At 51.8% G+C, this 23,494-nt stretch overlaps 2 protein-coding genes across 7 annotated transcripts in view; one reads left to right on the forward strand and one right to left on the reverse strand.

Moving 5' to 3' along the window:
• Positions 1 to 1,236: 1,236 nt before the first annotated feature.
• On the forward strand, positions 1,237 to 11,057 carry CYP8B1 (cytochrome P450 family 8 subfamily B member 1). Of its 2 annotated transcripts, XM_067753912.1 has the most exons (2): positions 1,237 to 2,843; positions 10,884 to 11,057. In XM_067753912.1, exons 1-2 carry the CDS (start codon positions 1,374 to 1,376, stop codon positions 10,902 to 10,904), a joined length of 1,491 nt encoding a protein of 496 aa, XP_067610013.1. In that variant the 5' UTR covers positions 1,237 to 1,373; the 3' UTR covers positions 10,905 to 11,057. The 2 variants fall into 2 exon arrangements, with proteins under 2 accessions (XP_067610013.1, XP_067610012.1); XM_067753911.1 differs by lacking the exon at positions 10,884 to 11,057 and having other exon boundaries at positions 1,237 to 3,846.
• ACKR2 (atypical chemokine receptor 2) overlaps positions 7,667 to 23,494 on the reverse strand; it is a 51,465-nt gene continuing 35,637 nt past the window's right edge. The window contains exons 1-3 of one of the 5 annotated variants that reach the window (XM_067753914.1): positions 15,959 to 16,209; positions 14,063 to 14,190; positions 7,667 to 10,050 (exon numbers count right to left, since the gene is read on the reverse strand). In XM_067753914.1, the coding sequence (XP_067610015.1) occupies positions 8,861 to 10,036 (1,176 nt within the window). In that variant the 5' untranslated portion in view covers positions 10,037 to 10,050; positions 14,063 to 14,190; positions 15,959 to 16,209 and the 3' untranslated portion in view covers positions 7,667 to 8,860. Of the gene's footprint in view, positions 10,051 to 14,062; positions 14,191 to 15,958; positions 16,210 to 16,232; positions 18,730 to 20,305; positions 22,343 to 23,494 lie in introns of those variants that run through there. The other 4 variants (XM_067753913.1, XM_067753916.1, XM_067753917.1 and 1 more) reach the window with 4 other exon arrangements.

Genomic DNA, 23,494 nt, shown 5'->3' on the forward strand with positions numbered 1-23,494 from the left:
CACCAGGGAAGTCCTGGGAATTCCCTTTCTGAACATATTCTAAGGCTAAGGAGAGTTGGTGGAGCTGAGTACTTGCTGTGGTTGCCATGAGCAATCAGAGAGGACTTCATGGAGGCAGAGTGTGGATGTTTTCAGCTCCCTGCTGGGAGGAGCTGCACAAGGCAAAGGGAGCTCCCTCAAGAGGGGATGTAGGAATCTTATGGTCATCTGAGGAGACAAAGTCCCTGTTTGCAGGTCATTTAGGAAGTTAAAGAGTAACTTGGGGGTTATCAGAACTGGTTGAATCGAGTCTGAACCTCATCACCTATTGCAACAATGAGCTAGGTTGCTTGACTAAACCCTTAGAGTCAACGGTACAGCTTTCCCCTTCTTGGGCCTACTGGCAGGGACCTGGCCTGACATCTCACAGAAGGTCCCCAGTAAACTGTCAACTCACCTCACCCAAGCTAGAGCAGGTATCAGAAAAAGTCCCCACTACACTCTGAACCTAGATCCTTATTGTAAAATAGAACAGTTTGTTTGAAGTCCCTATCATCTCTGACATTTCATAATTCCAAGATTCCCAGTCTGTATTTCTTTTTTTTTTTTTGCGGTACGCGGGCCTCTCACCATTGTGGCCTCTCCCGTCGCGGAGCACAGGCTCCGGGCGCGCAGGCTCAGCGGCCACGGCTCACGGACCCAGCCGCTCCGTGGCATGTGGGATCCTCCTGGACCGGGGCACGAACCCGTGTCCCCTGCATCGGCAGGCGGACTCCCAACCACTGTGCCACCAGGGAAGCCCCCCACTCTGTATTTCTTGCTAGAGAAGTATGCAAGCCAGTTGGCGAGAGGCTTGGAGACTGAAGTCTGAGCCTGTGCTTGAAGGGTCCTCTGTCTGGGAGGTTCTGTGGGTCTTTTAAAGATAAGGAAGGGGTGGATGTGAAACTTAGTAAGTGCTCGGTGCATTTCTGCTGAATGAACTAGCAAATTAATGAATACATGAATTCATGAGTAAATAAAGGAGTGAATAATCAGTAAGTCACGGGGGTGAGGATGGAGTCAAGGAAGGCTTGGCAGAGAAGCTGCTGGAGCTGGGTCTGAAAAGGTCAGAACAAAGCCTGAAGCTGGTGAGGGGGCTGTGACCATAGCTAGAGGTTTCCTTCTGGGCTTTTTCCTAGTCCCGCCTCCTCCTCCCACATGACAAGGTCCTAACAAAATCCAGGGGAACGTTTTGCTCCCAGGTACTGTCTCGCCGGGGTTATTTACTGTAACTTGCCGTCACCAGGCAAGGTCCAAGTGGACAGATTTTTCTACCCTCAACTTGTCAAGACCTCCCAAACTCTCTGGCACCCAGAGAACAACGTGTCCAGAGCTCAACCTGGAAGAGCACAGCCATGGTGCTCTGGGGTCTGGTGCTGGGAGCTCTGATTGTGGCCACTGTGGGGTACCTGTGCCTGCAGGAGCTGCTCCGGCAACAGAGCCCCAAGGAGCCCCCTCTGGATAAGGGCTCCGTGCCCTGGCTGGGCCATGCTTTAGCTTTCCGGAAGAATATGTTTGAATTTCTGAAGCACATGCGGGCTAAACACGGGGACATATTCACGGTGCAGCTAGGGGGCCAGTACTTCACCTTTGTCATGGACCCTCTCTCCTTTGGCCCCATCCTCAAGGATACGCAGAGAAGACTGGACTTCGTGGAGTATGCGGAAAGCCTGGTGCTAAAGGTATTTGGATACCGCTCCTTGCAGGGAGACTACCAGATGATACGCTCAGCCAGCACCAAGCACCTCATGGGGAATGGCTTGGAGGAGCTCAACAAAGCCATGCTGGACAGCCTGTCCTTGGTTATGCTGGGGCCCACGGGCCCCAGTCTGGATGCCAGTAGCTGGCGTGAGGATGGCCTCTTTCACTTCTGCTACAACATCTTGTTCAAGGCCGGCTACCTGGGCTTGTTTGGCTACACAAAGGACAAGGAACAGGACCTGCTACAGGCAGAGGAATTATTCGTGCAGTTCCGCAAGTTCGACCGCCTGTTCCCCAGGTTTGTCTACTCCCTACTGGGACCCCGGGAGTGGCTGGAAGTGGGCCGGCTCCAGCGTCTCTTCCATAAGACGCTCTCTGTGGAACACAACATGGAGAAGTACGGCATAAGCAACTGGATCACCTATATGCTTCAGTTTCTGAGGGAGCAGGGAGTCGCCCCAGCCATGCAGGACAAGTTCAACTTCATGATGCTCTGGGCCTCCCAGGGTAACACAGGGCCTACCTCTTTCTGGGTCCTCCTGTTCCTCCTGAAGCATCCAGAAGCCATGCGGGCTGTGAGGGAGGAGGCCACCCAGGTCCTGGGAGAGGCCAGGCTGGAGGCCAAGCAGTCCTTCAACTTTAATGTCGGTGCCCTGCACCGCATGCCGGTGCTGGACAGCGTGATGGAGGAGACACTGCGGCTGAGGGCCGCGCCGACCCTCCTCAGGGTGGTGCACAGTGACCACAGCCTGAAGATGGCCAATGGGCAGGAGTACCTGCTCCGCAATGGAGACATCCTGGCCCTCTTCCCTTATCTCTCAGTGCACATGGACCCCGACATCCACTCGGAGCCCACCACCTTCAAGTACGATCGCTTCCTCACCCCCAGCGGCAGCCGAAAAGTAGACTTCTACAAGGCAGGCAAGAAGATCCACCACTACACCATGCCATGGGGCTCGGGTGTCTCCATCTGCCCTGGGAGGTTCTTGGCCCTCAGCGAGATGAAGCTCTTTGTCCTGCTCGTGGTCACACACTTTGACCTGGAGCTGGTGGACCCTGACACACCTGTGCCACCCGTGGACCCCCAGCGCTGGGGCTTTGGCACCACACAGCCCAGCCACGAGGTGCGATTCCGCTACCGCCTGCGCCTGTGGAGTGAGCTCTGCCCAGGTGGCCGCAAGCCTGGCTAGGGGCTTCCCTTGGGGTCTCCAGCTCCGCTCAGCCCTCTGAAGCCCCAGACCAGCCCTTCCTCTGACCTGCTTGCCCTCTCTGCTCTTTGGCCTCCTTCTAGGCGCCTCACAGGCTTCTTCTTCTCTCTTTAAAACACTGTCTCTCACAGTGGATTCTGCAGAAACTGCCTCTCACAGGAAGTCCAGGGAAGGGGAAATATCTGTGGGCAACTCAGTTTGGGGGCTAATACATGCCTTGACAAGTCCTGCAGTATAGACACTGGTTACGGTGGGCAATGCAGCATCTTGCAAACGTTAGTCTCCACCCTCCCACTCTGCTTTTGTTGTTTTTCCTCAACACTTATTCCACATCCTGTGGAATTCAGGGTTTAGAACAGTGTCATCCTATAGCAGTATGAGGCAAGCCACGCGCATAATTCTTAATTTCCTAGTTGACACATTTTTTTTAAAGTAAAAAGAAAGAGGTGAAATTCATTTTTATACTATATTTTACTCGACCTGATATATCTAAAATATTAGCATTTCAACAGGGAGTCAATATAAAGGTATTAATGAAATATTTTTACATCTCTTTTTCCCTTCAAAATCTGGTATGTACTTTTTAACCCTTGATACTGAGCACATCTCAGTTCAGACTAGCCCCATCCTAAGTGCTCAATAGCTACGTGGGGCTAGTGGCTTCTGTATTGGATAGAGCAGCTCTAGAGAAGGGCTGCCTTTCACATAGGAGTTGTTCAGGGTCCCTCCTCCGTGCCCCCCTCTCCCCTCTGCACCCCTACCTTGGGGTGATCTCAACCCCTCACTTGGTTTCCACAACCATCGCTGGGCTCAGAGCTCTCTGCTACCTCCAGACCCCCAATCTCCCCACAGGGGTCTCACAGCACCTCTGACTCAGTTCGGCCCACGCAGAACTCAGCATCTGTCCCCCCAGCCTCTGCCCTGAACCACCTGCTTCTCCCGATTTCCCTGCCTCTCTTTGCGCGGGACACCACCATCCACCTCTTCCCCCGAGGCAGATACAGAGGAGACACACTGGCTCCTCCCTTTCTCTCCCCCATAGGGAGAGAGTTCTGTCAGCCTGACCCCTGTGGTGCCACTGAACCTTGTCCCCCCGCTTCCCCCCGCATCCCCCGCTGCCCTTCTCAGAGCTCAGAACTCGACATTTCTCTCCACGTGGGGCCTGTGGGCCCTCCATTTACCCTGCTGCCAGAGACTTTCTTTTCCAAAAGCACCTCTGGGTGTCCCCCTTTTACTTTTCTGGCTCCCCATCACCTCCACACACCTGACATTTAAGTTTTGCCACAGTTGGTCCCCAAATTTTCAATCCAGTGCAATTCAACTCTGGCAACTTTCTCCAATGGAACTGTCCGTAAAGTACAGGGCTCGCTTTCACTGTTAACCCTGGTGCGAGCTACTCCCGGAAGCCTTCTTGAACCTCGCCCATCCCATCCTCTGACCAGAAATGGTCTCCACCCCCTGGATCTCCCCTGCCACCGAGTGTATCACAGCACATCTGTTATGTCATTGCTTTCCGTGTCCTGGTTTCTGCCTCCTGCCCCCTGCTCCAGACTGGAACCCATAGGGCTTGGTATCTTATTCCTTCATCTCTGACCCCAATTCCCTAAATGTAGATTAAATTACAGAAACATGACTTCCAGACTCGGCTAATTTACTTCATGTCCTCAAATAATTTCCTTCCCCTCCCACCTTCACTCAGCTTTTCGGCCTGTGAAATGGAGACAATCCCTGTTGCCAGGCGTGCTTACCAGGGCTGGGAGAGAGTGAGAGGGTGCTACTGCCAGAGCTGCAGCGGGCTGACGGCAGGGCCCTGGCTGGGGCTGGGACAGGAAGGGTAGTGACTGTGGGAGCTGATAGAGGGTCCTGGAGAAGGGAGGCCCAGGCAGCATGGACCCCCTGCAGGGACCACCCAGGGGGCTTCTCTCTGCTACCCCAACCCTACACCTCTGACTGGCCTCTTCCTTTGTCTTAAGGTTGCCTGTTTTGCCCCGAGTTTGGCCAGGATAACAGGCTGTTAAGAGTGGGCAGGGGCCGGGCCGGGGACAGGAGTCTGTCCTCACTAGCTGGGTGACTCTGGGCTGGGGCCTGCCTTCTTCTGGGTCTAGCTGCCCCCAAATGGTGACATCTGCCTGGAGCCTGATAGAGCTCTGACTGGCTAGGAGAAGCCAGGCATCTGACCCCCTTCCACAAGGGCCAGGGGCGCAAGGAGAAGAGCCCCATGGGGCACACAGGAGAGGGAGAAGGGGCCTTGGAGGCCAGGAGGTGTCTCTGGGTAGCTTACCAGCAACCTCCTCCACGCAGCCAGGCCCTATGCCAGAGCAGGTGAGGGAACAGGGATAAAGACACAGGGCTTCCCTACACCTCCTTGGCCCTGCCCGGACCTGGGTGCTGCATCCCTTCATTTTCCACACACCCAGAGGACTGTGGACCAGGAGCCAGGCCTGTGGACAGGTTGGGATGGGGCTGTGGGCCCAAGCCCACTAAGTCAGGACAAAGAGGGCTCAGCTGAGAGTGACCACGTGCAGATGTCCCAGGAACTTCATGGATCCTGTGATCGGTTTGAGGGTCTGCCTGGGACCGAGGGAAGCCTCAGGGGGGGTCAGATGTGAGGTGAAGACGAGTGTACCATCCCACAGTCAGGGATGCCCACCATAACAACAGCCCCTCCCCCCAGGAAGTGGCGAGCAGCCAGGATTAGCCTGTGCACGTGGAGGCCCATGCCCACCTGCTGGCAGGGGAGGGGCCCGTGGCACCTGTAGTTGTATTCCCCCTGGCCTGGGGACTGCTGGACACACGCTCCACAAGGGCACCCTTCCTGCCCCGGCAGAGGGGGCAGTGAAAAGACTGAGGCCCACAAGGACGCATCTAGTCGCTGCCTGTCCTCACCCAGCAGTTCTGTCTGCGAAGCCCTCATTTCTGCACCAAATTTTCTCTCCCTCTGTGTATCCTCTCTGAGGACAGCTTATAACAAAGCAAGATCAGGAATGACGTGCCGGTGGTGGAATTGCAGGCCCCTAGGAAAATAAAGGGATATTTTTCTATAGGCAGTAACTGCTGTGAACGCTCACACCACACTTCACAAGGTGGAGGGTGGGCAGTCCTGTTCCCAAGCAGAGCCATGCCCACCCTTCTCCCTGGCTCAGCCAGGCGGGAGAGTCTCCCTTGCCTCAGAGCCTGAGAGCCAAGAGAATCCTGGGGGCTTTCCTCAGACCTCAGGTAGGAAATACAGGTATGTTGGGCAGTGCAGACGGGAAGCCAAGCCTCGGGGTGGACAGAGAGTGGCAGGAGGAACCAAGGTCCAGGCTGGGAAGGCAGGTCAGGATGGAGAGGGCACTGTCCCGGCCCTCTCCATCCTGACCTGTGTATGAGAGCCAACCTCCAATTCACTCCCTGACCAGTGCCAGCGAGCCTTCTCGCAAACTGCACTCAGAGCCCTCACCGTGGTCAGCTGCGGTGTATGGCAACTGGACAGTGGGAGGGACCAATGGGCCACCTATAGCCAGGCCTTCTCCTCCCCTTTAGGCACAGGCTTCAGGGCACTACATCTTATACACCTGTTATTTACAGAGAGCACACACCCACATTTACGCAGCCGGAGAAAGGCACATAGGAACACACGGAAAACCCACGGGCACATACTCAGACGCACGTGGACACAGCGACACATTCACGCTAGATCCATATACACAGCCATATGTGCTCCACACGGCCCCAACAGCAACACAGACACACGCACACAGACCACCCACGTGCACACACGCAAATCCACCAATGCTGGTGACAAGCCCTGCTGGGTGTCCCTTGCCTGGCATACCTTGTCCCATCCCATCTGTGTGTCACGGGCACCCAAGTCAGAGACTCTGGGAACTTAGATCCTACCAGTACGGCTCAGGCTGTATCTCACCAGTCAGGCTGCCGTGTGGGCAGGACTGAGGTCCCCTGTCGGGCAAGATTTCAAGAGCTCTAAAATAGAACATCACCACCACATCCTCAAACAAACCACCACCTTCATATCCAGAGGATCTTCATTTCCCAGGGGACTGAGTGGGCTCACAGTCCTTCCTGACAGTGGGGAATCTGGGGCGTTGGGGAGAGAGAACCAGAGGCACCAGAGCTGAGACACAGTGGGAAAAATCAGCCAGGTCAACTCAGGCAACATCCAGGGACAGCCCTGCTCATGACACATGTGCTGTGACCAGACCATCCAAGCTCAGGGGAAGAGAAGAAAGAGTGGGCAGGATACTGACCACCTGCTCAATTCTCTATCCATCCAGCTATTCATTCAAAAAAAAAAAAAAAAAAAAAAGGTAGTGAGCACCTGCTACATTCCCAGCACTGACTGAAGCACGGGGGACGCAGATTTTACACCAGGCAGAGTCCCTGTTCCCCGGAGCTTACGTTCACCCAGCCGTATGTCCTCCTGGTCTCCATCTATCCATCTAAAGGTTTCCCTCTGAGCACTACTGTCTGCCAGGCTCTGTGCTGGGTTTTGCAGGACAGACACAGCAGGACATGGCAGGTTGTGCCACGTGGCTCTGGGAGGTAGGAGAAAGCAGTGATGCTTCAGAAGCTCAGGAAAGAGAGATGGCACTGTAGGCCAGGGGCTCCCTGGTGAAAGGCTTCTCAGTGGACGTGTCAGCGGGCAGGAAGGATGCTGACCGTGGGAGACATGAAGCACCCAGGCAGGGCATATCCGTCGGGAATCCTTAGATCGCAAGTAACAAAACACCACCACCCCAAACTGGAAAAGAATTTATTGGTTCGTGTCACTGTCAAGTCCAGGCTTGGGATGAGCTTCAGCCGTGCCTTGATTCTAGGGCTCGAGCGCTGCCCCCAGGATCTGCTCACTCACTGCTGTCACCTCACCTTCTGAAGTTCGAGCCAATGAAGGAGCAGCTCCAGACCTCACATCCCCTTGGCTTCAGTTTCATGCCTCTGTTCTAGCATGCTCTAGTCACGTAACATTTCACAAGCTCTGCCTGGGTCATGTGTCCATCCATAAATGAATCACTGTGCCAGGGAAACATAAGGTCATCACTGATCAAAGACCCATGCTCTACCCAACCTCCACCCTAAGCACAGGGCAGAGTGACCCCGGAGTGGTTTCCCAGAGCAAGTAGGATTCAGTTACACGACAAGGGTGAGGGGATACCTGGCTGGAAAATGATCCCTGTTCCATAAGGGAGCCAGAAAGCGCAAAAGCAAAGACTGGAACCTGCAGGAAAGAACAATGGGCGTGGCAACCAGGAAATGAAAAGGGAGGTGAAGGAGTACAAGCGTGAAACGGTGTATGGGATTCTAATTGTGAAAGCTCCAGGCTTAAATTGGACAAACGTTCTGGACTTGATAGTGCAGGGTCTAGGGAGCCCTGAGGCCTCCTGAGAGGGGGCGTGGGAGGCAGAGGGAGGCAGATGCTCCTGGACCACCAGGAACACGTGTTCACTCTGCCTCCCACCCGCAGACTCCCATGTGTGGAGCACCTCCAGCCCCTCCTGACTGCCAGACCCTGGATCCACCTTCAAGGCTGTGATAGCAAACAGTCTTGCAGTAATATTCCCCCAGCTGAGCCACAGAGAAGGCGGAAGTCTGGTGGGTGGCAGGCCTCGGGCTACTCTGAGGGGGATGGGAGAGATGGCTGAGGGTGTTGTGGTTACTCTGGTTGCTGGGTGTAGATTGGATGAGAGCACGAGGATAGGAAGCACAGAGGTCAGCTGGAAAACTACGGCAGCCATTCAGGCCAGCGAGTATGGAGTCCTGGAAGGCAGTGGAGAAAGAGGAGGGAGAAGACAGGAGACAGTGAACGCTGCTGATGGCTGAGGACCAAGAACTGACTGGTTTAGCAACATGGTCACTGAGACCTCTGAAGGGAGGACTTTGGTGGACGCACAGCTGAGCTGGGTCCCATTTGCTCTCATGGACTGTGGTGTGGCCACTCAGGCTGAATTTTTCCTTGTGTCCCCCTTGTTGGGGGAGTCCTCAGCCTGCCTCTCCCCGAGGTCATTCATGCCAGTTATATCTTCTTGGCCACTGAGCCTACTACTCTCAGAATAGCTGGATGGTGGGGTCTGGGCAAGGTAAGGAGCCTGGTGTCGTCTGAGCACAGTGGCCAGGAAAGCCTTGAGGTACTGGCGGAAGCGGCGGCTGGAAAACGCATAGAGGACGGGGGTGAAGCAGCAGTGGAGGAAGGCGATGCTCTCTGTCACCTGCAGCGCATAGTCCAGGTACTGGCTGACCTTGCAGTCCCCAAAGACTTGCAGGTCCAGCAGCGAGTGCAGAAACAAGGTGACGTTGTACGGGAACCACAGCACAAAGAAGGCCACCACCAGGCCTATGGCCATCCTCAGAGCCCGGCTCTGGCCTGGGGGCCTCAGCCTGGCCAAGACGGAGCCAATGCGGGAATAGAAGAAGATCATGGCAAGCAGGGGGAGGAGAAACCCCAGGAGGTTCTGCTGGAAGCGGAGGAAGAGCTTCCAGATGGTCCCGTGCCCCCCAAAATCCGCAAAGCAGTCCCACACGCCTGGGGCGTTTTCCTGCGTCCTCACAAAGACCATGTCGGGGATGGAGACAGCCAGGGCCACAGCCCACACGACAGCTGCGAGGAGCAGGCTCTTGGCCCGGGTCCTCAGCCGGTGGTGGGGCTGAGCGTGAACAATCTCCAGGTACTTGTCGAGGCTCATGCAGCTAATGAAGAAGATGCCGCTGTAGAAGTTAATGGTGTAGAGGGTGCTCACCACCTTGCATAAGAAACTCCCAAAGACCCAATGCCAGGCCACAGAGATGCCCCAAAAGGGCAGCGTCACCAGAAACAGGAGGTTGGAGATGGCCAGGTTCAGCAGATAGATCTCGGTCATCCGCCTTCGAGGCACATACCGGAGCAAGACCACTAGGAGAAGGAGGTTCCCGCTCAGGCCCAGCACAAAGATCAGGCCATAGAAGAGTGGCAGAAAGACTCTGCCAAACGACAGCACCTCGTCCTTCCTGCAGAGCATGAAGGCCACGTCGCCCAGGAAGTACTCATAGTCATAGAAGGAGCTGCTGTTCTCAGAACTGGCCACCTTGGTGCTGGGTGGCAGAGGAGAGGCGGTGGCGGCCATGGCGGGAGGACACATCCAGTGCTGGAGCTCTGTGGGCCAGAGAGCAGTGTGAGCAACAGGAGACAAATCCACCCTCTCTCCAAACCCACTTTAGCCAGTGCTCTGGGGTGTCCAATAGACTCTTCGCATTCACGCCAGTAACCCATAGACTAGCAAGTACGGGAACAAGGATGAGGAGCCCAAGGCTACCACTGAATAGTTATGTCACCTTGGGTAGCTGACTTAACCTCAGATGTTCTCACAGTACTCACTTCTTTTTTTTTATTTTTATTTTTTGGTACGCGGGCCTCTCACTGTTGCGGCCTCTCCCGTTGTGGAGCACAGGCTCCGGACGCGCAGGCTCAGCGGCCATGGCTCACGGGCCCAGCCGCTCCACGGCATGTGGGATCCTCCCGGACCAGGGCACAAACCCGTGTCCCCTGCATCGGCAGGCGGACTCTCAACCACTGCACCACCAGGGAAACCCAGTACTCACTTCTTTCATGATGGTTTCTCTTATTTTCCCCCTCATCATTTATAAAGACTGATAATGTCTTTCATGTTTTTCTTTATTATTTAGGGAGACCAATTCACTTATTTATTGTGTACATACTCTTCCTCACGTGTGGCTTGAAATTATTCTTCTTTGTGTGGCTTATAATTTTTTCTTTTTAATGAGAGCTTCTCTTCAGTGGGGCTTGCTTTTTCTATAAATACCTAGTGTGCCTACTCTGGCTTTGAACTCTCTTTACTTCTCTCACTTGAGGATTTCCCTTCCTTTGGTTATTTTAAAAATATTTTATTTATACATATTTAGTTTTATGTCAATATCTTCATTTATAAATATTTAATATTTTAAAAATATTTTATCCACTATTTCTAGGTTTGCAGCAGAAAGGTGTGAACCAGCATGTCGACAGACTCAGAACTAAACCTACTAATCCCTCAGTTTCCCCATCTTTAACATGATATTAATTATAGTGCCTTTCCGTGGGGTTCTTGTGAGGCTTAAATGTTATAATTCAGGCAGAGCATTTCGAGCTCTATGAAGAATGCCCAGAACATAGGAGGCACTCAATAAACATTTGCTTAAATTATTGCTTTGCCCAGAGCTGAGTTCATCATCTTCCAAACCAGCCTCTTCTCCTCTCCCTTGTCTATCTAACTGAAGAGCTCCACCAGCTATTCGGTCACCTAAGACTGAAACGTGGGAGACATCACAGACCCCTTCCCCCCAACCCTCATCATCACCCTGTGTGTCTCTACCTCTTTACTGCTATCTCCAGGTTCCATAAAAATACATACATGATAAAAATATTTACATGATACTCTTTTTAATAAAATTAAGACAAATGAAACATATATATATATATATATATATATATATATATAAAACAACCACCACCTCAGGAAGTATATGAATATATGCTGTGAAGGAGCTCAAAGAGATAAAAGACAGGGGAAAGATAGGCACAAGACTGAAGATGGTGGCTGCCTGGGCAGGAGAAGCCAGAGACATGGGATGGGGCAGGTCACTGTCCATGGTCAAGTTCTCTCTGGGCAGCAGTTTCCCAGGTTTTAATTGTATTATTAAACATAATTTTAAAAAGAGAGCCTCACATGAACCAGTGAGAAACGTGTCATGAACCAAGGATTATGCTCAATCCTGTTCTGTGTTCTAAAAGGAGAGAGATTTCATGTTCAGCCCACTAGATTGTTCACCAATGGGGAAGAGGGTTTGGGGAGGAGAGAGGAAAGAGATAAAAAAAAGAATTTGTGGCCCGAGCAGGCAATCATGCACAGCCACCAGAATAAGACCTGTTGGCTGGTGATGATAATGGGCCACAAACCCAGAAATACAAACCAACTCCACCTTGTGCCTCTGTATTTTAGTTTTTACTCCTTGATTCAAATGAGGTTGAACTCTTAATACAGTGAATGTATTATTTTGTATGTGTGTCTTCTGTGCATGATTTACTGTTTTAATGGGTGGGATTCTCATTTTATAAGAGGTTTTATATAGTAAGGATTTTAGCTTTTTACATATATATTGCAAACATTTTCCCCAGTCCTTTCCCTCTCAGTAGAAGTTTAGTCTGTTTTTTTTTTCCAGGTAGAATTTTGAAAGAAATGTTGACTCAGGTCCTCAGCTGATCCTTCTAGTATCCATGACACCGTGACCCTGTGATGGAAATATGCAATTCTGCTGAGGCAGAACCTCTCTCAGGAGAGCCCTGGAGTCCTCCTACTCCTTGAGCCTCTGCCCCACCCTTGGGCTCCTGTCAACTGGCTTCTGGGCCAGATGTTGGGGAAACACAGATGTCCTAACCCCACCCCAAGACCTCAGCCTGGGAGGTTTTAACTAGGGCTGGGCTCTGCTCCTGACTGGCCTTGAGAACTTGGCCCTGTGCCTTCCTTTCTCCGTCCTTCACTCCCCTCCTGTGCATCTGGGCTCTCCTGTCCCTGAGCCCCTCTTTCCTGGGCACCAGTATAGGCACCCACCCCCACCCCCAGCACATGGCTGGTTTGGGAGTCCATGAGCTGCTGGCATTGGGAGGAGGGAGTGCCCTTCTGCACTTGGGCCTGATTAGGGCTTATTAGTCAGGAGTTACCACTAATTAAATACCAGCTCTTCTAGTCTGTTAGCACTGACCTTTATCCTGACCTGGCTTCTGAAAGTCTCTGGCTTTTGCTTTAGCAAACAACCAAGTCTGATAATTGCTTTGGTCAAAGCCAGAAGTCAGGGTCAGCAGGCCCCGGGCTGGACCAGGTCACCTTTACAAGGCTCCCTTCACCTGGAACACTCCGTTCTTTTCCCTCTCGGGGCCTTGGCCTCCTGATCGTTCACCTTGGGAATCTTTCCACATTCTCTGGACCTCTGGGGCCACCAGCCCCTCCCATCACTTTCATCAATAATACCAACAACGATGACAACAGCAACCAACATGTCATATGCACGTGACAATTGGCCAGGCACTTTCATGTCAACTCTGGCAGTCCTGGAAGGCAAACCAGGAAGGAACGGTCAGCCCCACTTAACCCAGGAGCAAAGTAACTTCTCCACAATCACGCAGGAAGTCACTGGCTGAGCGCATCTGAGCCCCAGGTCTTCAGACTCAGAAACAGTGCCTTGTCCCTGGTCTCATCTCATTCTCGGCCTCTGTTCTGCCCTGTCTAGCAGTTTTCAAAAGGGGCCACCTGAGAGAAGTGTGATTTGAGCTCAGGAGGTCTTGCTTGCCCAGGTTTTGCCCTCATTGGCTGGTCCAGCCTTGGTAGATTCCACCATTAATGCCCCCAAGGCTTTATGGAGCCTCCTTGGGAAACGTAGTCTCCCTACAGGTCAACAGAGTAGCCTCCCCAAAATATCCAGATCCTAATCCCTGAAGCCTGTGGATATGTTACCTTACATATCAAAAGGGACTTGACAGAAGTAATTAAGGATCCTGAGCTAGGGAGGGTACCCTGGATGATCCCGGTGGGGCCACTGTACTCACAAGGTCCTTTATAAGGGAGGCAGGAGTATCTGAATCAGAGAAGGAAATGTGACGGTGGAGACAGAGGTCAGAGGGATGTGGTTGCAGGACAATGGATGCAGGCAGCCTCTAAAAGCTAGAAGAGGCAGGGAACTAATCCTCCCCTGAGCCTCCGGAAGGAATGCAGCTGGGCTGACCCATTTTAGACTTTTGATCTCTAGAATTTTAAGCTAATAAATTTGTGTTGCCTTAAGCCACTGAATTTGTGGTAATTTGACACAGTGGCAATAGGGTCACTCCCTGTGACCCTTTGTGCCCTCCGCATCTCACACTGAGGGAGTGAGAGTGCATGGTGTCCACCTCCTCCAACTTACAGGTGGGGAAACAGAGACTCAAAGAAAGAGAACTACTTGCGCAAAGCATACAGTGAGTCATCTCTGTACGGCTGCACTGAGCCACAAACCCCATGTTTGACTGCCCTTCCGGTCTCTGTTACCCCACCCCTAATAGTCCATCTAGCCCTGTTCTGTTTTCCCTTTTTTTGTTTTTTCACTTTTCCTTAATACCGGAATTCATTTATTTGGCTTACCCAGAAACACCTTGAGAGGAATGGATTGCAGTGTCAGTTATTCACATCTTCACAGATAGTAAGGCAATCCCGAATGAAGCTCTGGAGTAGAACCCCTGGGGAATCCGGACAACTAGATAGAGAGGAGGCTGAAAGGAGCAGGGACAGCAAGGGCAAGGTCAGCTGAGCTTCCCGTACAATGAAGCCAAGGGCACAAGGGCAAACTACAGCTTGTCTCTGGGGCAGTAACATCATCCTGAGGCTGCTGGCCTGGGCTGGCTCCAGCTTTAACTTAGCAAGAATCTGGCTGGAGATTAATGTCTTCTCCTGAGGATCCAGGCCTCCCCTCCCCAGGCCTCTCAGAGAAGTCAAAGTTAAGGCAATAAGAGAGAGGATACTGCTATGTCCATCTAGATAGGAAGGTAGCTATGTTAGTTGAGCTCCTTCTCATTTAATCTTCACCATAGTTCTGATAAGCAGTACCATTATGATCCCCATTTTCCAGATAAGGAAACTGAGGCTTGGAGAGGTGAAGCCCAATTGCCCACAGCTTAAGATCAGCAAATGATGGGCCCAGGATTGGATGGCCCTAACAATACAAGGTAGAACTGCAACAGAGAAGAACAAACCTGACTCCACATTGGCTCTGTTGCCTGGGCTTAGCCATGCAGGCTCTGTACCTTTGTCTCATCCAACAGTAAAAGAATGATGCTTACAGCCTGAAATATACATAATAACCCTTTCTCAAGACTCTGCCTCCCAAGCTTGACCATTAAAGGTGTAACACTTTTCATTCACATAGAGATAAAAATTTGCAGAACAAAAAATAACATTTGTCTGTTGAAGGTTTATAGGAACATCTGATCAGTCCCACGTGGTCAGCTGCAGGAACAAAGGATCATCACATCCCCACCGAGGTCTGGCTGGTACCAAGAGGTCTGCAACAACCAGCCACACCCCGCTTCCCTTTTAGTAGAAAAGAAGCCTGAATTCTAATAACTCAGGTAAGATGATTCTTTGGGACACGGGTCCCCCATCTTCTCGGCCTGCTGGCTTTCTGAATAAAGTCGCTATTCCTTGCCCAACGCCTCGTCCCCTGTCGTGCAGGGGAGCGGTACAAGCTTGGACTCAGTAACAGAACTGGCCCTTTTCCCCCAGCTCCCCTTTTCAACATGAACCAAACTTGAATTTGAAGGATGAGCCTCTGATAGTGGGACTTCTGGCCTCATCAATGGGTGGCAGAGAAGACTCAAAGTCAGCCATATGCTGAGGCTGTCTCGTACCGGCTGGCGAGAGCCAGTAATGCAACATCCGGGAGGCATTCAACAAGCCATCATGGGATTAACCAATTCCACATTCAGTGATAAATCAGTAGCCTGAAACTGATCACGGTGGGAATATTTACACCAAGGCAAATGCTATAAACGGGAGCTTCCCTTCCCTCACCCACCGTTGCTGAGAATCGGCTGTTAAACCTTTAGCAGCATACCTCCGATCAGGATCCCATGGAGCATGACCAAACCTGCCTGTCTTGCTGTCACCCACCACCTTCCCTTTTACACCTTTCACATCAACCCCACAGCTGCCCTCCTCCCCAGCCAAGAGGCCTTGAGGACAGGGTCACGTGTAGGTCCCCTCCCAGTTGACCACAGCACCCCCATGTTGAGTGTGCTGCCCACAGTGCAGCTGAGACCAGTGAATAAACAAGATCAAACATGACCCTAAGAGGCCACACCGGCTTTTGTAATATAAAACAAAGAATAACATTTGAGATCACTTTCAGTGGACGATAATTTTGCTGGCTTCCTTGGAAAAAGATTTATATCCTTTAAAATGCAATCTCAATCCTTCCCTCCCAGGAAGCTACCTGGGCCACTGGCCTGGTGAACCCCCTGCCCCAGCCCCCCAAGCACTCACGGAAGGTCACTCCTGGGCTTCCCTGGGCTTCCCTGGTGGCGCAGTGGTTGAGAGTCCGCCTGCCGATGCAGGGGACACGGGTTCGTGCCCCAGTCTGGGAAGATCCCACATGCCGCGGAGCGGCTAGGCCTGCGAGCCGTGGCCGCTGGGCCTGCACGTCCGGAGTCTGTGCTCCGCAGCGGGAGAGGCCACAACAGTGAGAGGCCCGCGTACCGCAAAAAAAAAAAAAAGGTCACTCCTCAGCCTCAAATCCACCTCCCAGAAACAGAGTCACCTTTTGAGGATCACTTGCCTCCTCTGCTAGACTGGGGATTCCCAGGCGTTGGAACTCCCCGGCACAGGGCTGACATCTGAGAGGCATTCAACAAATGACCATGCAATTAATCAGCACAATCACCCTCTCCCTCCCTTCTTCTCTCGCCTCCTTTTTCCCTGGCCTGATTTTCTCCCTCCCACACTGGTGCCCTGCACACAGCTGAGCCAAGACCCTCCTTCTGTGAGTTATTTCCTCAGCTTGGGCAAGCTCTGCCTCAGCAGTCTTGGGAGCCCATGACCATGGAGTGTGACCGGCCCAGAGCCCCCACTGTTTCCACTTGAGCCAAGTTCAAGGCCACTTCCAGCTGGCGCAAGCCTCCCTGTGGCCACCCCCTGCTCCTTCCCTCAGAAGGCTCCCCTGACTGCTTTGGGAGGATTAGGGTGGAGACAGAGTCCCAAGGCCTGGACTCCAACCTGGCTCAGCTAGTGATGGGCCCCCCTCTCTGCCTATAATTCTAGCATTCCCATCCTGTATTCCTGGCCCAGCTGTGGCTGGAAAAGTTGAGGCAGGAGTTGTGAAGTGACTGACACTCCGACCACAGTGTCGGGCTGTGGAAAGTGCTCTGTTGGGGCACAGGTGGGGGACCTGGTAACAGCATTGGGATCTCTCTTTTCTTCCTGCTGGGTTTGGGAAAACACAAGATATTAAACTCTACTGTATGTATAACAATAACAACAACAATACCCACCACTTACATAGCACTTCCTATGGGCCAGGCTCTGTTCTCAGAACCTTACATGCATTAATTCATTTCATCTTTGCAATAACACTCTGAGGCGGATAGTTATTACCTCTATTTTACCTGTGAGGAAACTGAGTCATAGAGGGGCTAGGGAACATGCCCAAGGGCACATAGCTAGTAAGTAGCAGAGCTGGGATTTGAACCTAGGCCCAGAGTCTAGGCTAGCTCATTAAAAGATAGGGGTGAAGGGCTTCCCAGGTGGCGCAGTGGTTGAGAGTCCACCTGCCAATTCAGGGGACAGGGGTTCGTGCCCCGGTCCGGGAAGATCCCACATGCCGCGGAGCGGCTGGGCCTGTGAGCCATGGCCGCTGAGCCTGCGTGTCCGGAGCCTGTGCTCCACAATGGGAGAGGCCACAACAGTGAGAGGCCCGCGTACAGCAAAAAAAAAAAAAAAAAAGATAGGGGTGAAGGTTGGGGACTAGAGATGGAGAGTGACAGGAGACCAGGCTGCCATTGCTCAGGATGCTTGAATGGAAGGCTGGTTGTGGGACTGACGGTATGTGAATAGAAAACAGGAAAAGGAACGGGAGCCACACAAGGACAGGAGGAAAGAGGTCCAGGGCCATGGGAATGGCATGCAGGGAGAGAATTCAGGAATGACCAACTCAGGGGGCAGAGGTGGGTCTCTGCTCCACTGCTCAGTTTGGGATGCTCTTGGGCTTAAACCTTCATGCAGCCCCAAGACAAAGTCAGGGCTTCCATCCTAAACCCTTGAATTCCACGAGGCTGTTTTCTCATCATAAAATAAATAATACTACAGCAAAGGATTTCGTGGGATTAAATGTGGTGCAGTTATTATAATGGCTAACACCATGGAGCCCTGACAGTGTGCTGGGTGCAGGGACAAGGAGCTTCACATATATTATTTAATCCTCATATTTACCTTATAGAAATTAAACATATCATTAGTCCCATTTTCTAGCTGAGAACACTGAGGCACAGAGATTAGGGAACTGGCCCAAGAGCAAGTGAGTAGTAGACCAGGAACTATAACCCAGAGTCCATTTCCTTTTTTCCACCATGCAGCATGGCTTAGTTCCCTAACCAGGAGTTAAAACCATGCCCTCAGCAGTGAAAGCACAGAGTCTTAACCACTGGACCGCCAGAGAATTCCCCCGAGTCCATGCTTTTAAACACTAAATTACATTGCCTCTCAAAGAAAATAACAAGTGAGTTGTGGTCCCTCCCCCCACCGCTCCCCCACTTGCCCGCCAAGCTTTATATGTGTTAAGGTACTTACTGCTCTCACAATGACCTTTTGAGACAAGCACTACTGTTATTCCCATTTTACAAGTGAGGAACTGAGGCTAACAGAGGGGGAGTAACATGCCCAAGGACACACAGCAAGTGTACTGCAGGATTAGAAATCAAGTCCCACCAGTCGGCTCTAGATCTGGAGCCTTGAACCACACACTGCGAGCTGCTGTGAGCCCTCGCAGACTCACAGGACTGACATCTGCCCCCTGCACCGTCCCCCTTGGGAAGCATGGCATTTGGATTCCTTGTGATGATAAAACACAATGCAAACAATACAAACCAGTCCTGACATTTACATGAGGCTCTTTTATACCCTGGTCCTTGCAAGTCTTCCTGGCTTCCCTGTGAGGAGAGTAGCAGGTGTCCCCTCCCCGGTTTCACAGGAAGCTCAGGGCCTCACCACAAACCAGGCAGAGCTGACCCTAGAGCCCTGATCACTGAGTCCTGGACCACTGCACACACTCTCCCTTTTTACTTTTTTTTTTTTTTTGCGGTACACGGGCCTCTCACTGCTGTGTCCTCTCCCGTTGCGGAGCACAGGCTCAGCGGCCATGGCTCACAGGCCCAGCCGCTCCGCGGCATGTGGGATCTTCCCAGACCGGGGCACGAACCCGTATCCCCTGCACTGGCAGGCGGACTCTCAACCACTGCGCCACCAGGGAAGCCCCCTTTTTACTTTTTTAACATGTATTTTTCCTGATTACAAAAGTAATATATGCTCAATGTAAAATGTGAAAATACAAGAAAAAAAATAGAAAAGAGGCTAAAAATCTCCCCATAATCTTACCTCCCTCCAAAATAACCCTTGGGAACATATTGGTGTATCTTGCCTTTTTCATGCCCAGAGCCCCCATCTCCTGCACTAACCTTCCCTAGGTTTGTGGAGTCACAGAGCCTGGCTGGAAGAAAGTGGCCTTGTCCGGTCCCCACCAGGCAGGGGGCCCCTTGCAGCCTCCTGATGGACATGCTGCCTCCTACTCCCTGGGATCCGTAAGGCCCACCCACTCCCCGGGACCCCACACTACTCTATGTTTCCTGGCTCTTACCAGGAAACAGAGATGCTTGTGACATTGATGAAATCATAAGAGCAACCCCTCCTCCCAAAGTTTGTTTCAATTAATAAAAACTAAGCAATTTTAGAGCCCGACTCTTCAAGGAGCTGCTGCTGAAGATTTTCACATCTTTCCTGAACTATTTTTGCCTTTTTTGGGGCCTCTCTCGTTGTTGCCCAAAATTTCGCTACTCAAGCTCCTCGCGTTTGCATTTCAGCATTATGCTGGGGTCAAAATGAAATACCCGCTCCACCGCCACCACCCCCAGGGAGGGTGGTACACTCAGCATGGCGCAGCATGGAAGAATAGACTATAGATTGGTCCAATTCTTAATGGCTGAGTAACCCTGGGCAAATTACTTAACCTCTCTGAGCCTTAGTTTTCTCACCTATAAAATGCTTCCTGGTGGCATTTTTATAATAATGAAATAAGTGCCTAGCACATAACTATTGGTTCCCCTCCAGACCCTAAAATGACACTTGGCTCAAGCTGGGATGAATAAGAGGGGATCCTGGGACTGTTTGGGGCAGATGGAGGGACTGAGAACTTGGCAGGAGTTGGGGGTAAAAAGAGAGGATGGGGGTGCATAAAGAGTGAGTGTGGATGGGTGCTGGGAACCTCAGCCCTGGGAGGGGGACCCTTAAAGGCCATCTCATCTGTCCCCATCACAGTACAGCTCAGAGAGGAAAGGGAATGCCTGAGGTCACCCAGCCATGTCGGTAGCAACTCTCAGGGATTTCCAGAATCCACGAAGCAGATTCTGAGCTGGAATCAAGGGGGCAAGGGGCCAGCAGACCACCTTACTCCCCAGCTGCTGGGGCAACTGCTCCAACAGCTGCCCTAGAGACAGAGCTCCACACTCACCCCGCTTAGCACCTGCCTCTCCCCACACAGTCCACACTCTCCGGGCCACTAGATCCTGTCTCAACCTGTGGCCCCTGTGTAGGGCCCACCCCATTCTGAGAGTTTCAGAAACCTACCAGAGCCAGCTCCACTTGCCTAGGGATGTCCACCTCGCACCCAGGAGGAGAGCAGTAGCGCCTGGGTCCTTCTTCCTCAGTGAAGTGCAGAGGGAGTGATCCTTCATAAGCTCTTCCCCTCCCTGGACAGCTTCCTGCACACATCCTGCCTTCCGGCTGGAACAAAGTACCTCTTTGCGCCTGCCCCAGACCCACCTCAGCTGCACAGCCACAAGCTGTTTCCCTCACTGAAGATGAGTCAAGCTCAAATGACTGCCCCCATGAAAGAACATCTCCCCCAAAGAGAGGTTCTAATTACTTTGGAAAACATGTGTCCCCAACCATACTTCTCTGGAACGATTCCCCTGCAGCTGGGCCAAGAACATGAACTGTCTCAGTCCAGACTTCCAGGCTTTCGCTTACCCTGTCCCCTATCTAGGTGGCCTTCCCAGCCTCCAGCTTCATTGGTCCTGGATACCTCCCCAGCAGGATTCTACCCACTCCCTCATTCACCCCCAACCCTCCTTCTCTGACCCTAACTCCCTCCAAGCAGTGCTGTGTCTGTTCCACCCACAGTGTCAGGGATATTCTCATCTCCTAGACTTTCTAGACCATATTCCCTCTTTCCCTTTCCCTACTCCCCCTGCCATTCCCATCATGGCATGAATCTCCGCATAGCTAGCTGTCTGTTCACTTGTCTGCTCCGCTACTGGGTCATGAGCTCCCAGGGCAAGGACCATATTTGACCCACCAGCCTGAGTCCAGGGCCAGGCAAGAGCAGACTGAATGAACGAATATGTGTGTGCGACACACTGCCTGCCATATGCTTGGCAGTATGAGGGTTCCTCTCCGCCAGGATGGCACCTGTGGTCCAGGGTCAATGTCTCAGCCACCTTCACCTCCAGCCCCACTGCCAGCCTGACACACAGTAGTTGCTTGGTGAATGCTCGTTGCCCCTACCTGAACTGAGCAGTAATAGAATAATGTCAGGTGGTTACAGACACTGGCAATTGGGTTACACAGAGCTGGGCTTGAATCTGGCTATGTACCTGCTGTGTGACCTAGAGATGGTGGCTTCACCTCTCTGAGCCGTGGTTTTCAGATCTTTTGGGGGTGTGGGGATGGTGCCTCCCTCAGACAGGCATGAGAACTGAAGGTCCCCAGAGAGGTGGACAAAGGCAGACATTTGCCTTTCTCTGGCATCGACAGGCCACAGGAGGCCAAGCCTGTGATGGGTTCTCACTCTCACAGAGGGAAGCAGGGGACCTTCCTAGTGGGTGGGTCTCCAAGTCTCTCCAGGCCAAATGCTGGTTACCAATAGGGAGAATAAGGCAAAGAGTCCTGCTTCCATCTTGGGGAACAACTAAGTTCTAGAACCTGGGCTCCTTCCTCACTCCCTTTTTAAAATTTTTTAATTTAAAAATAATTTTTAGACTTGAAAAAAATTGTGCACAGAATTCCCGTTAACATCTTACAAAACCACAATACAACGATCTGAACCATGACACAACACAGTTAACTAATCTGCAGACCTTATTCGAATGTCACCAATTGTCCCACTAATGTCCCTTCTCTGGTCCAGGATCTGAAGCAGAACCCCACCCTGCATTTTGTTGTTGTGTCTCCTTGGTCTCTCCATTCTGAGACAGTTCCTCAGTCTTGCTTTATCTTTCATGACCTGACAGTTCTGAAGAGAACTGTAGAATGCCCCTAAATTTTGGTCTGATGCTTCTTCATGATTAGATTGAGGCTATGCATTTTGGGCAGGAACACCAGAGAAGTGATGTGTCCCTCTCAGCGCATGATACCAGATGTACCTCATTTTAATATGGCTCATTACTGGCAATGTTAACTTTGATCACTTGGTAAGGTAGTGTCTGCCAGGTTTTTCCACCATGAAATTACTATTTATTCCTTTGTAATAAGCATCTTGTGGGGAGGTACTTTGAAACTATGCAAATATCCTGCTTCTTATCATACTTTTACCACTAATTTTAGCATCTACCGATGATGCTTTCTGACAACGACTATTACTGTGGTGTTTGCCAAATGGTCACTTTCTATTTCCATCATTCTTTCTATATATATATATATATATATATATATATATTTTTTTTTTTTTTTTTTTTGCGGTACGCGGGCCTCTCACTGCTGTGGCCTCTCCCGTTGCAGAGCAACAGGCTCCAGACGCGCAGGCTCAGCGGCCATGGCTCACGGGCCCAGCCGCTCCGAGGCATGTGGGATCTTCCCGGACCGGGGCACAAACCCGTGTCCCCTGCATCAGCAGGCGGACTCTCAACCACTGCGCCACCAGGGAAGCCCCTTTCTATATTTTTTAATTGGAATTTTACTGTAAGAAAGTTAGCCTTTCTTCCTATTTATTTATTTATATCAGTATAGACTCATGAGTATTAATTTTATTTCATTATTATCATTATTTCTTTTGCTGTTCAAATTGTCTCATCCTCTTTTGAAATATCTCAAACCATCTGCTTCCTGCTGACTTGACTTCCCAGCCACAGCACATCAAACACTCCCTGGTGGGCAGGGCAGGTTATGGGGGCAGCTCAGAGTCTTTGCATGAGTGGTCATGTTTCCCTGGAACCCACTGAGGCATCTTTCCAGCAAGAGCTGGGCCTTTTCCTGGAACAGGCATGTTCCAGTCAGGGGAAGTCAGTCATGGCTCCAGTGCCAGGGAGTTCCAGGAAGGGCTGGCCAGGTAGGCCCAGGTCTTTCCATTCCTCTCCAGTCTGTCATCCTGCTCTCCACCCCAATCCTGACCCGGCCCATAGCTGCACCGGCCAACCTCATGCCCTGAGCTTTTCGTTCTTGACTTCCCCTTCTCTGCTCTGCTGCAGTGACAGTTGCTGAGAAGCCCGGGTGGCAGACAGTTGGGCAACACTTACTCAAATTCATACAGAGGAACTGCTCTCCACCCAAGAGAGAGCTACCAGCTGTCTTCCACTGGCTCCAAGGGCAGCCAAAACAGTGACTGCAGTGCACTGCAGCAAGAGAAACTAGTCAGGGGGCAGCAGGACTTTCCCATGTGGGCTGCAGGGAGAGGGCTCTGAACTCATCTTCTCTGCTCTCTTTAAGATGTGCAAAGATTATCTTCCCTGGGAAGGGAGTAGACGCAGCCTCTGACGCCACTCAGCCAGGATACACAGGCCTCTCCCACAGGACACAATGCCCTTAAACTATAGGGTAGGG

Source organism: Pseudorca crassidens, chromosome 10, assembly GCF_039906515.1.
Source record: "Pseudorca crassidens isolate mPseCra1 chromosome 10, mPseCra1.hap1, whole genome shotgun sequence".
In the NCBI taxonomy this organism is placed as follows: domain Eukaryota; kingdom Metazoa; phylum Chordata; class Mammalia; order Artiodactyla; family Delphinidae; genus Pseudorca; species Pseudorca crassidens.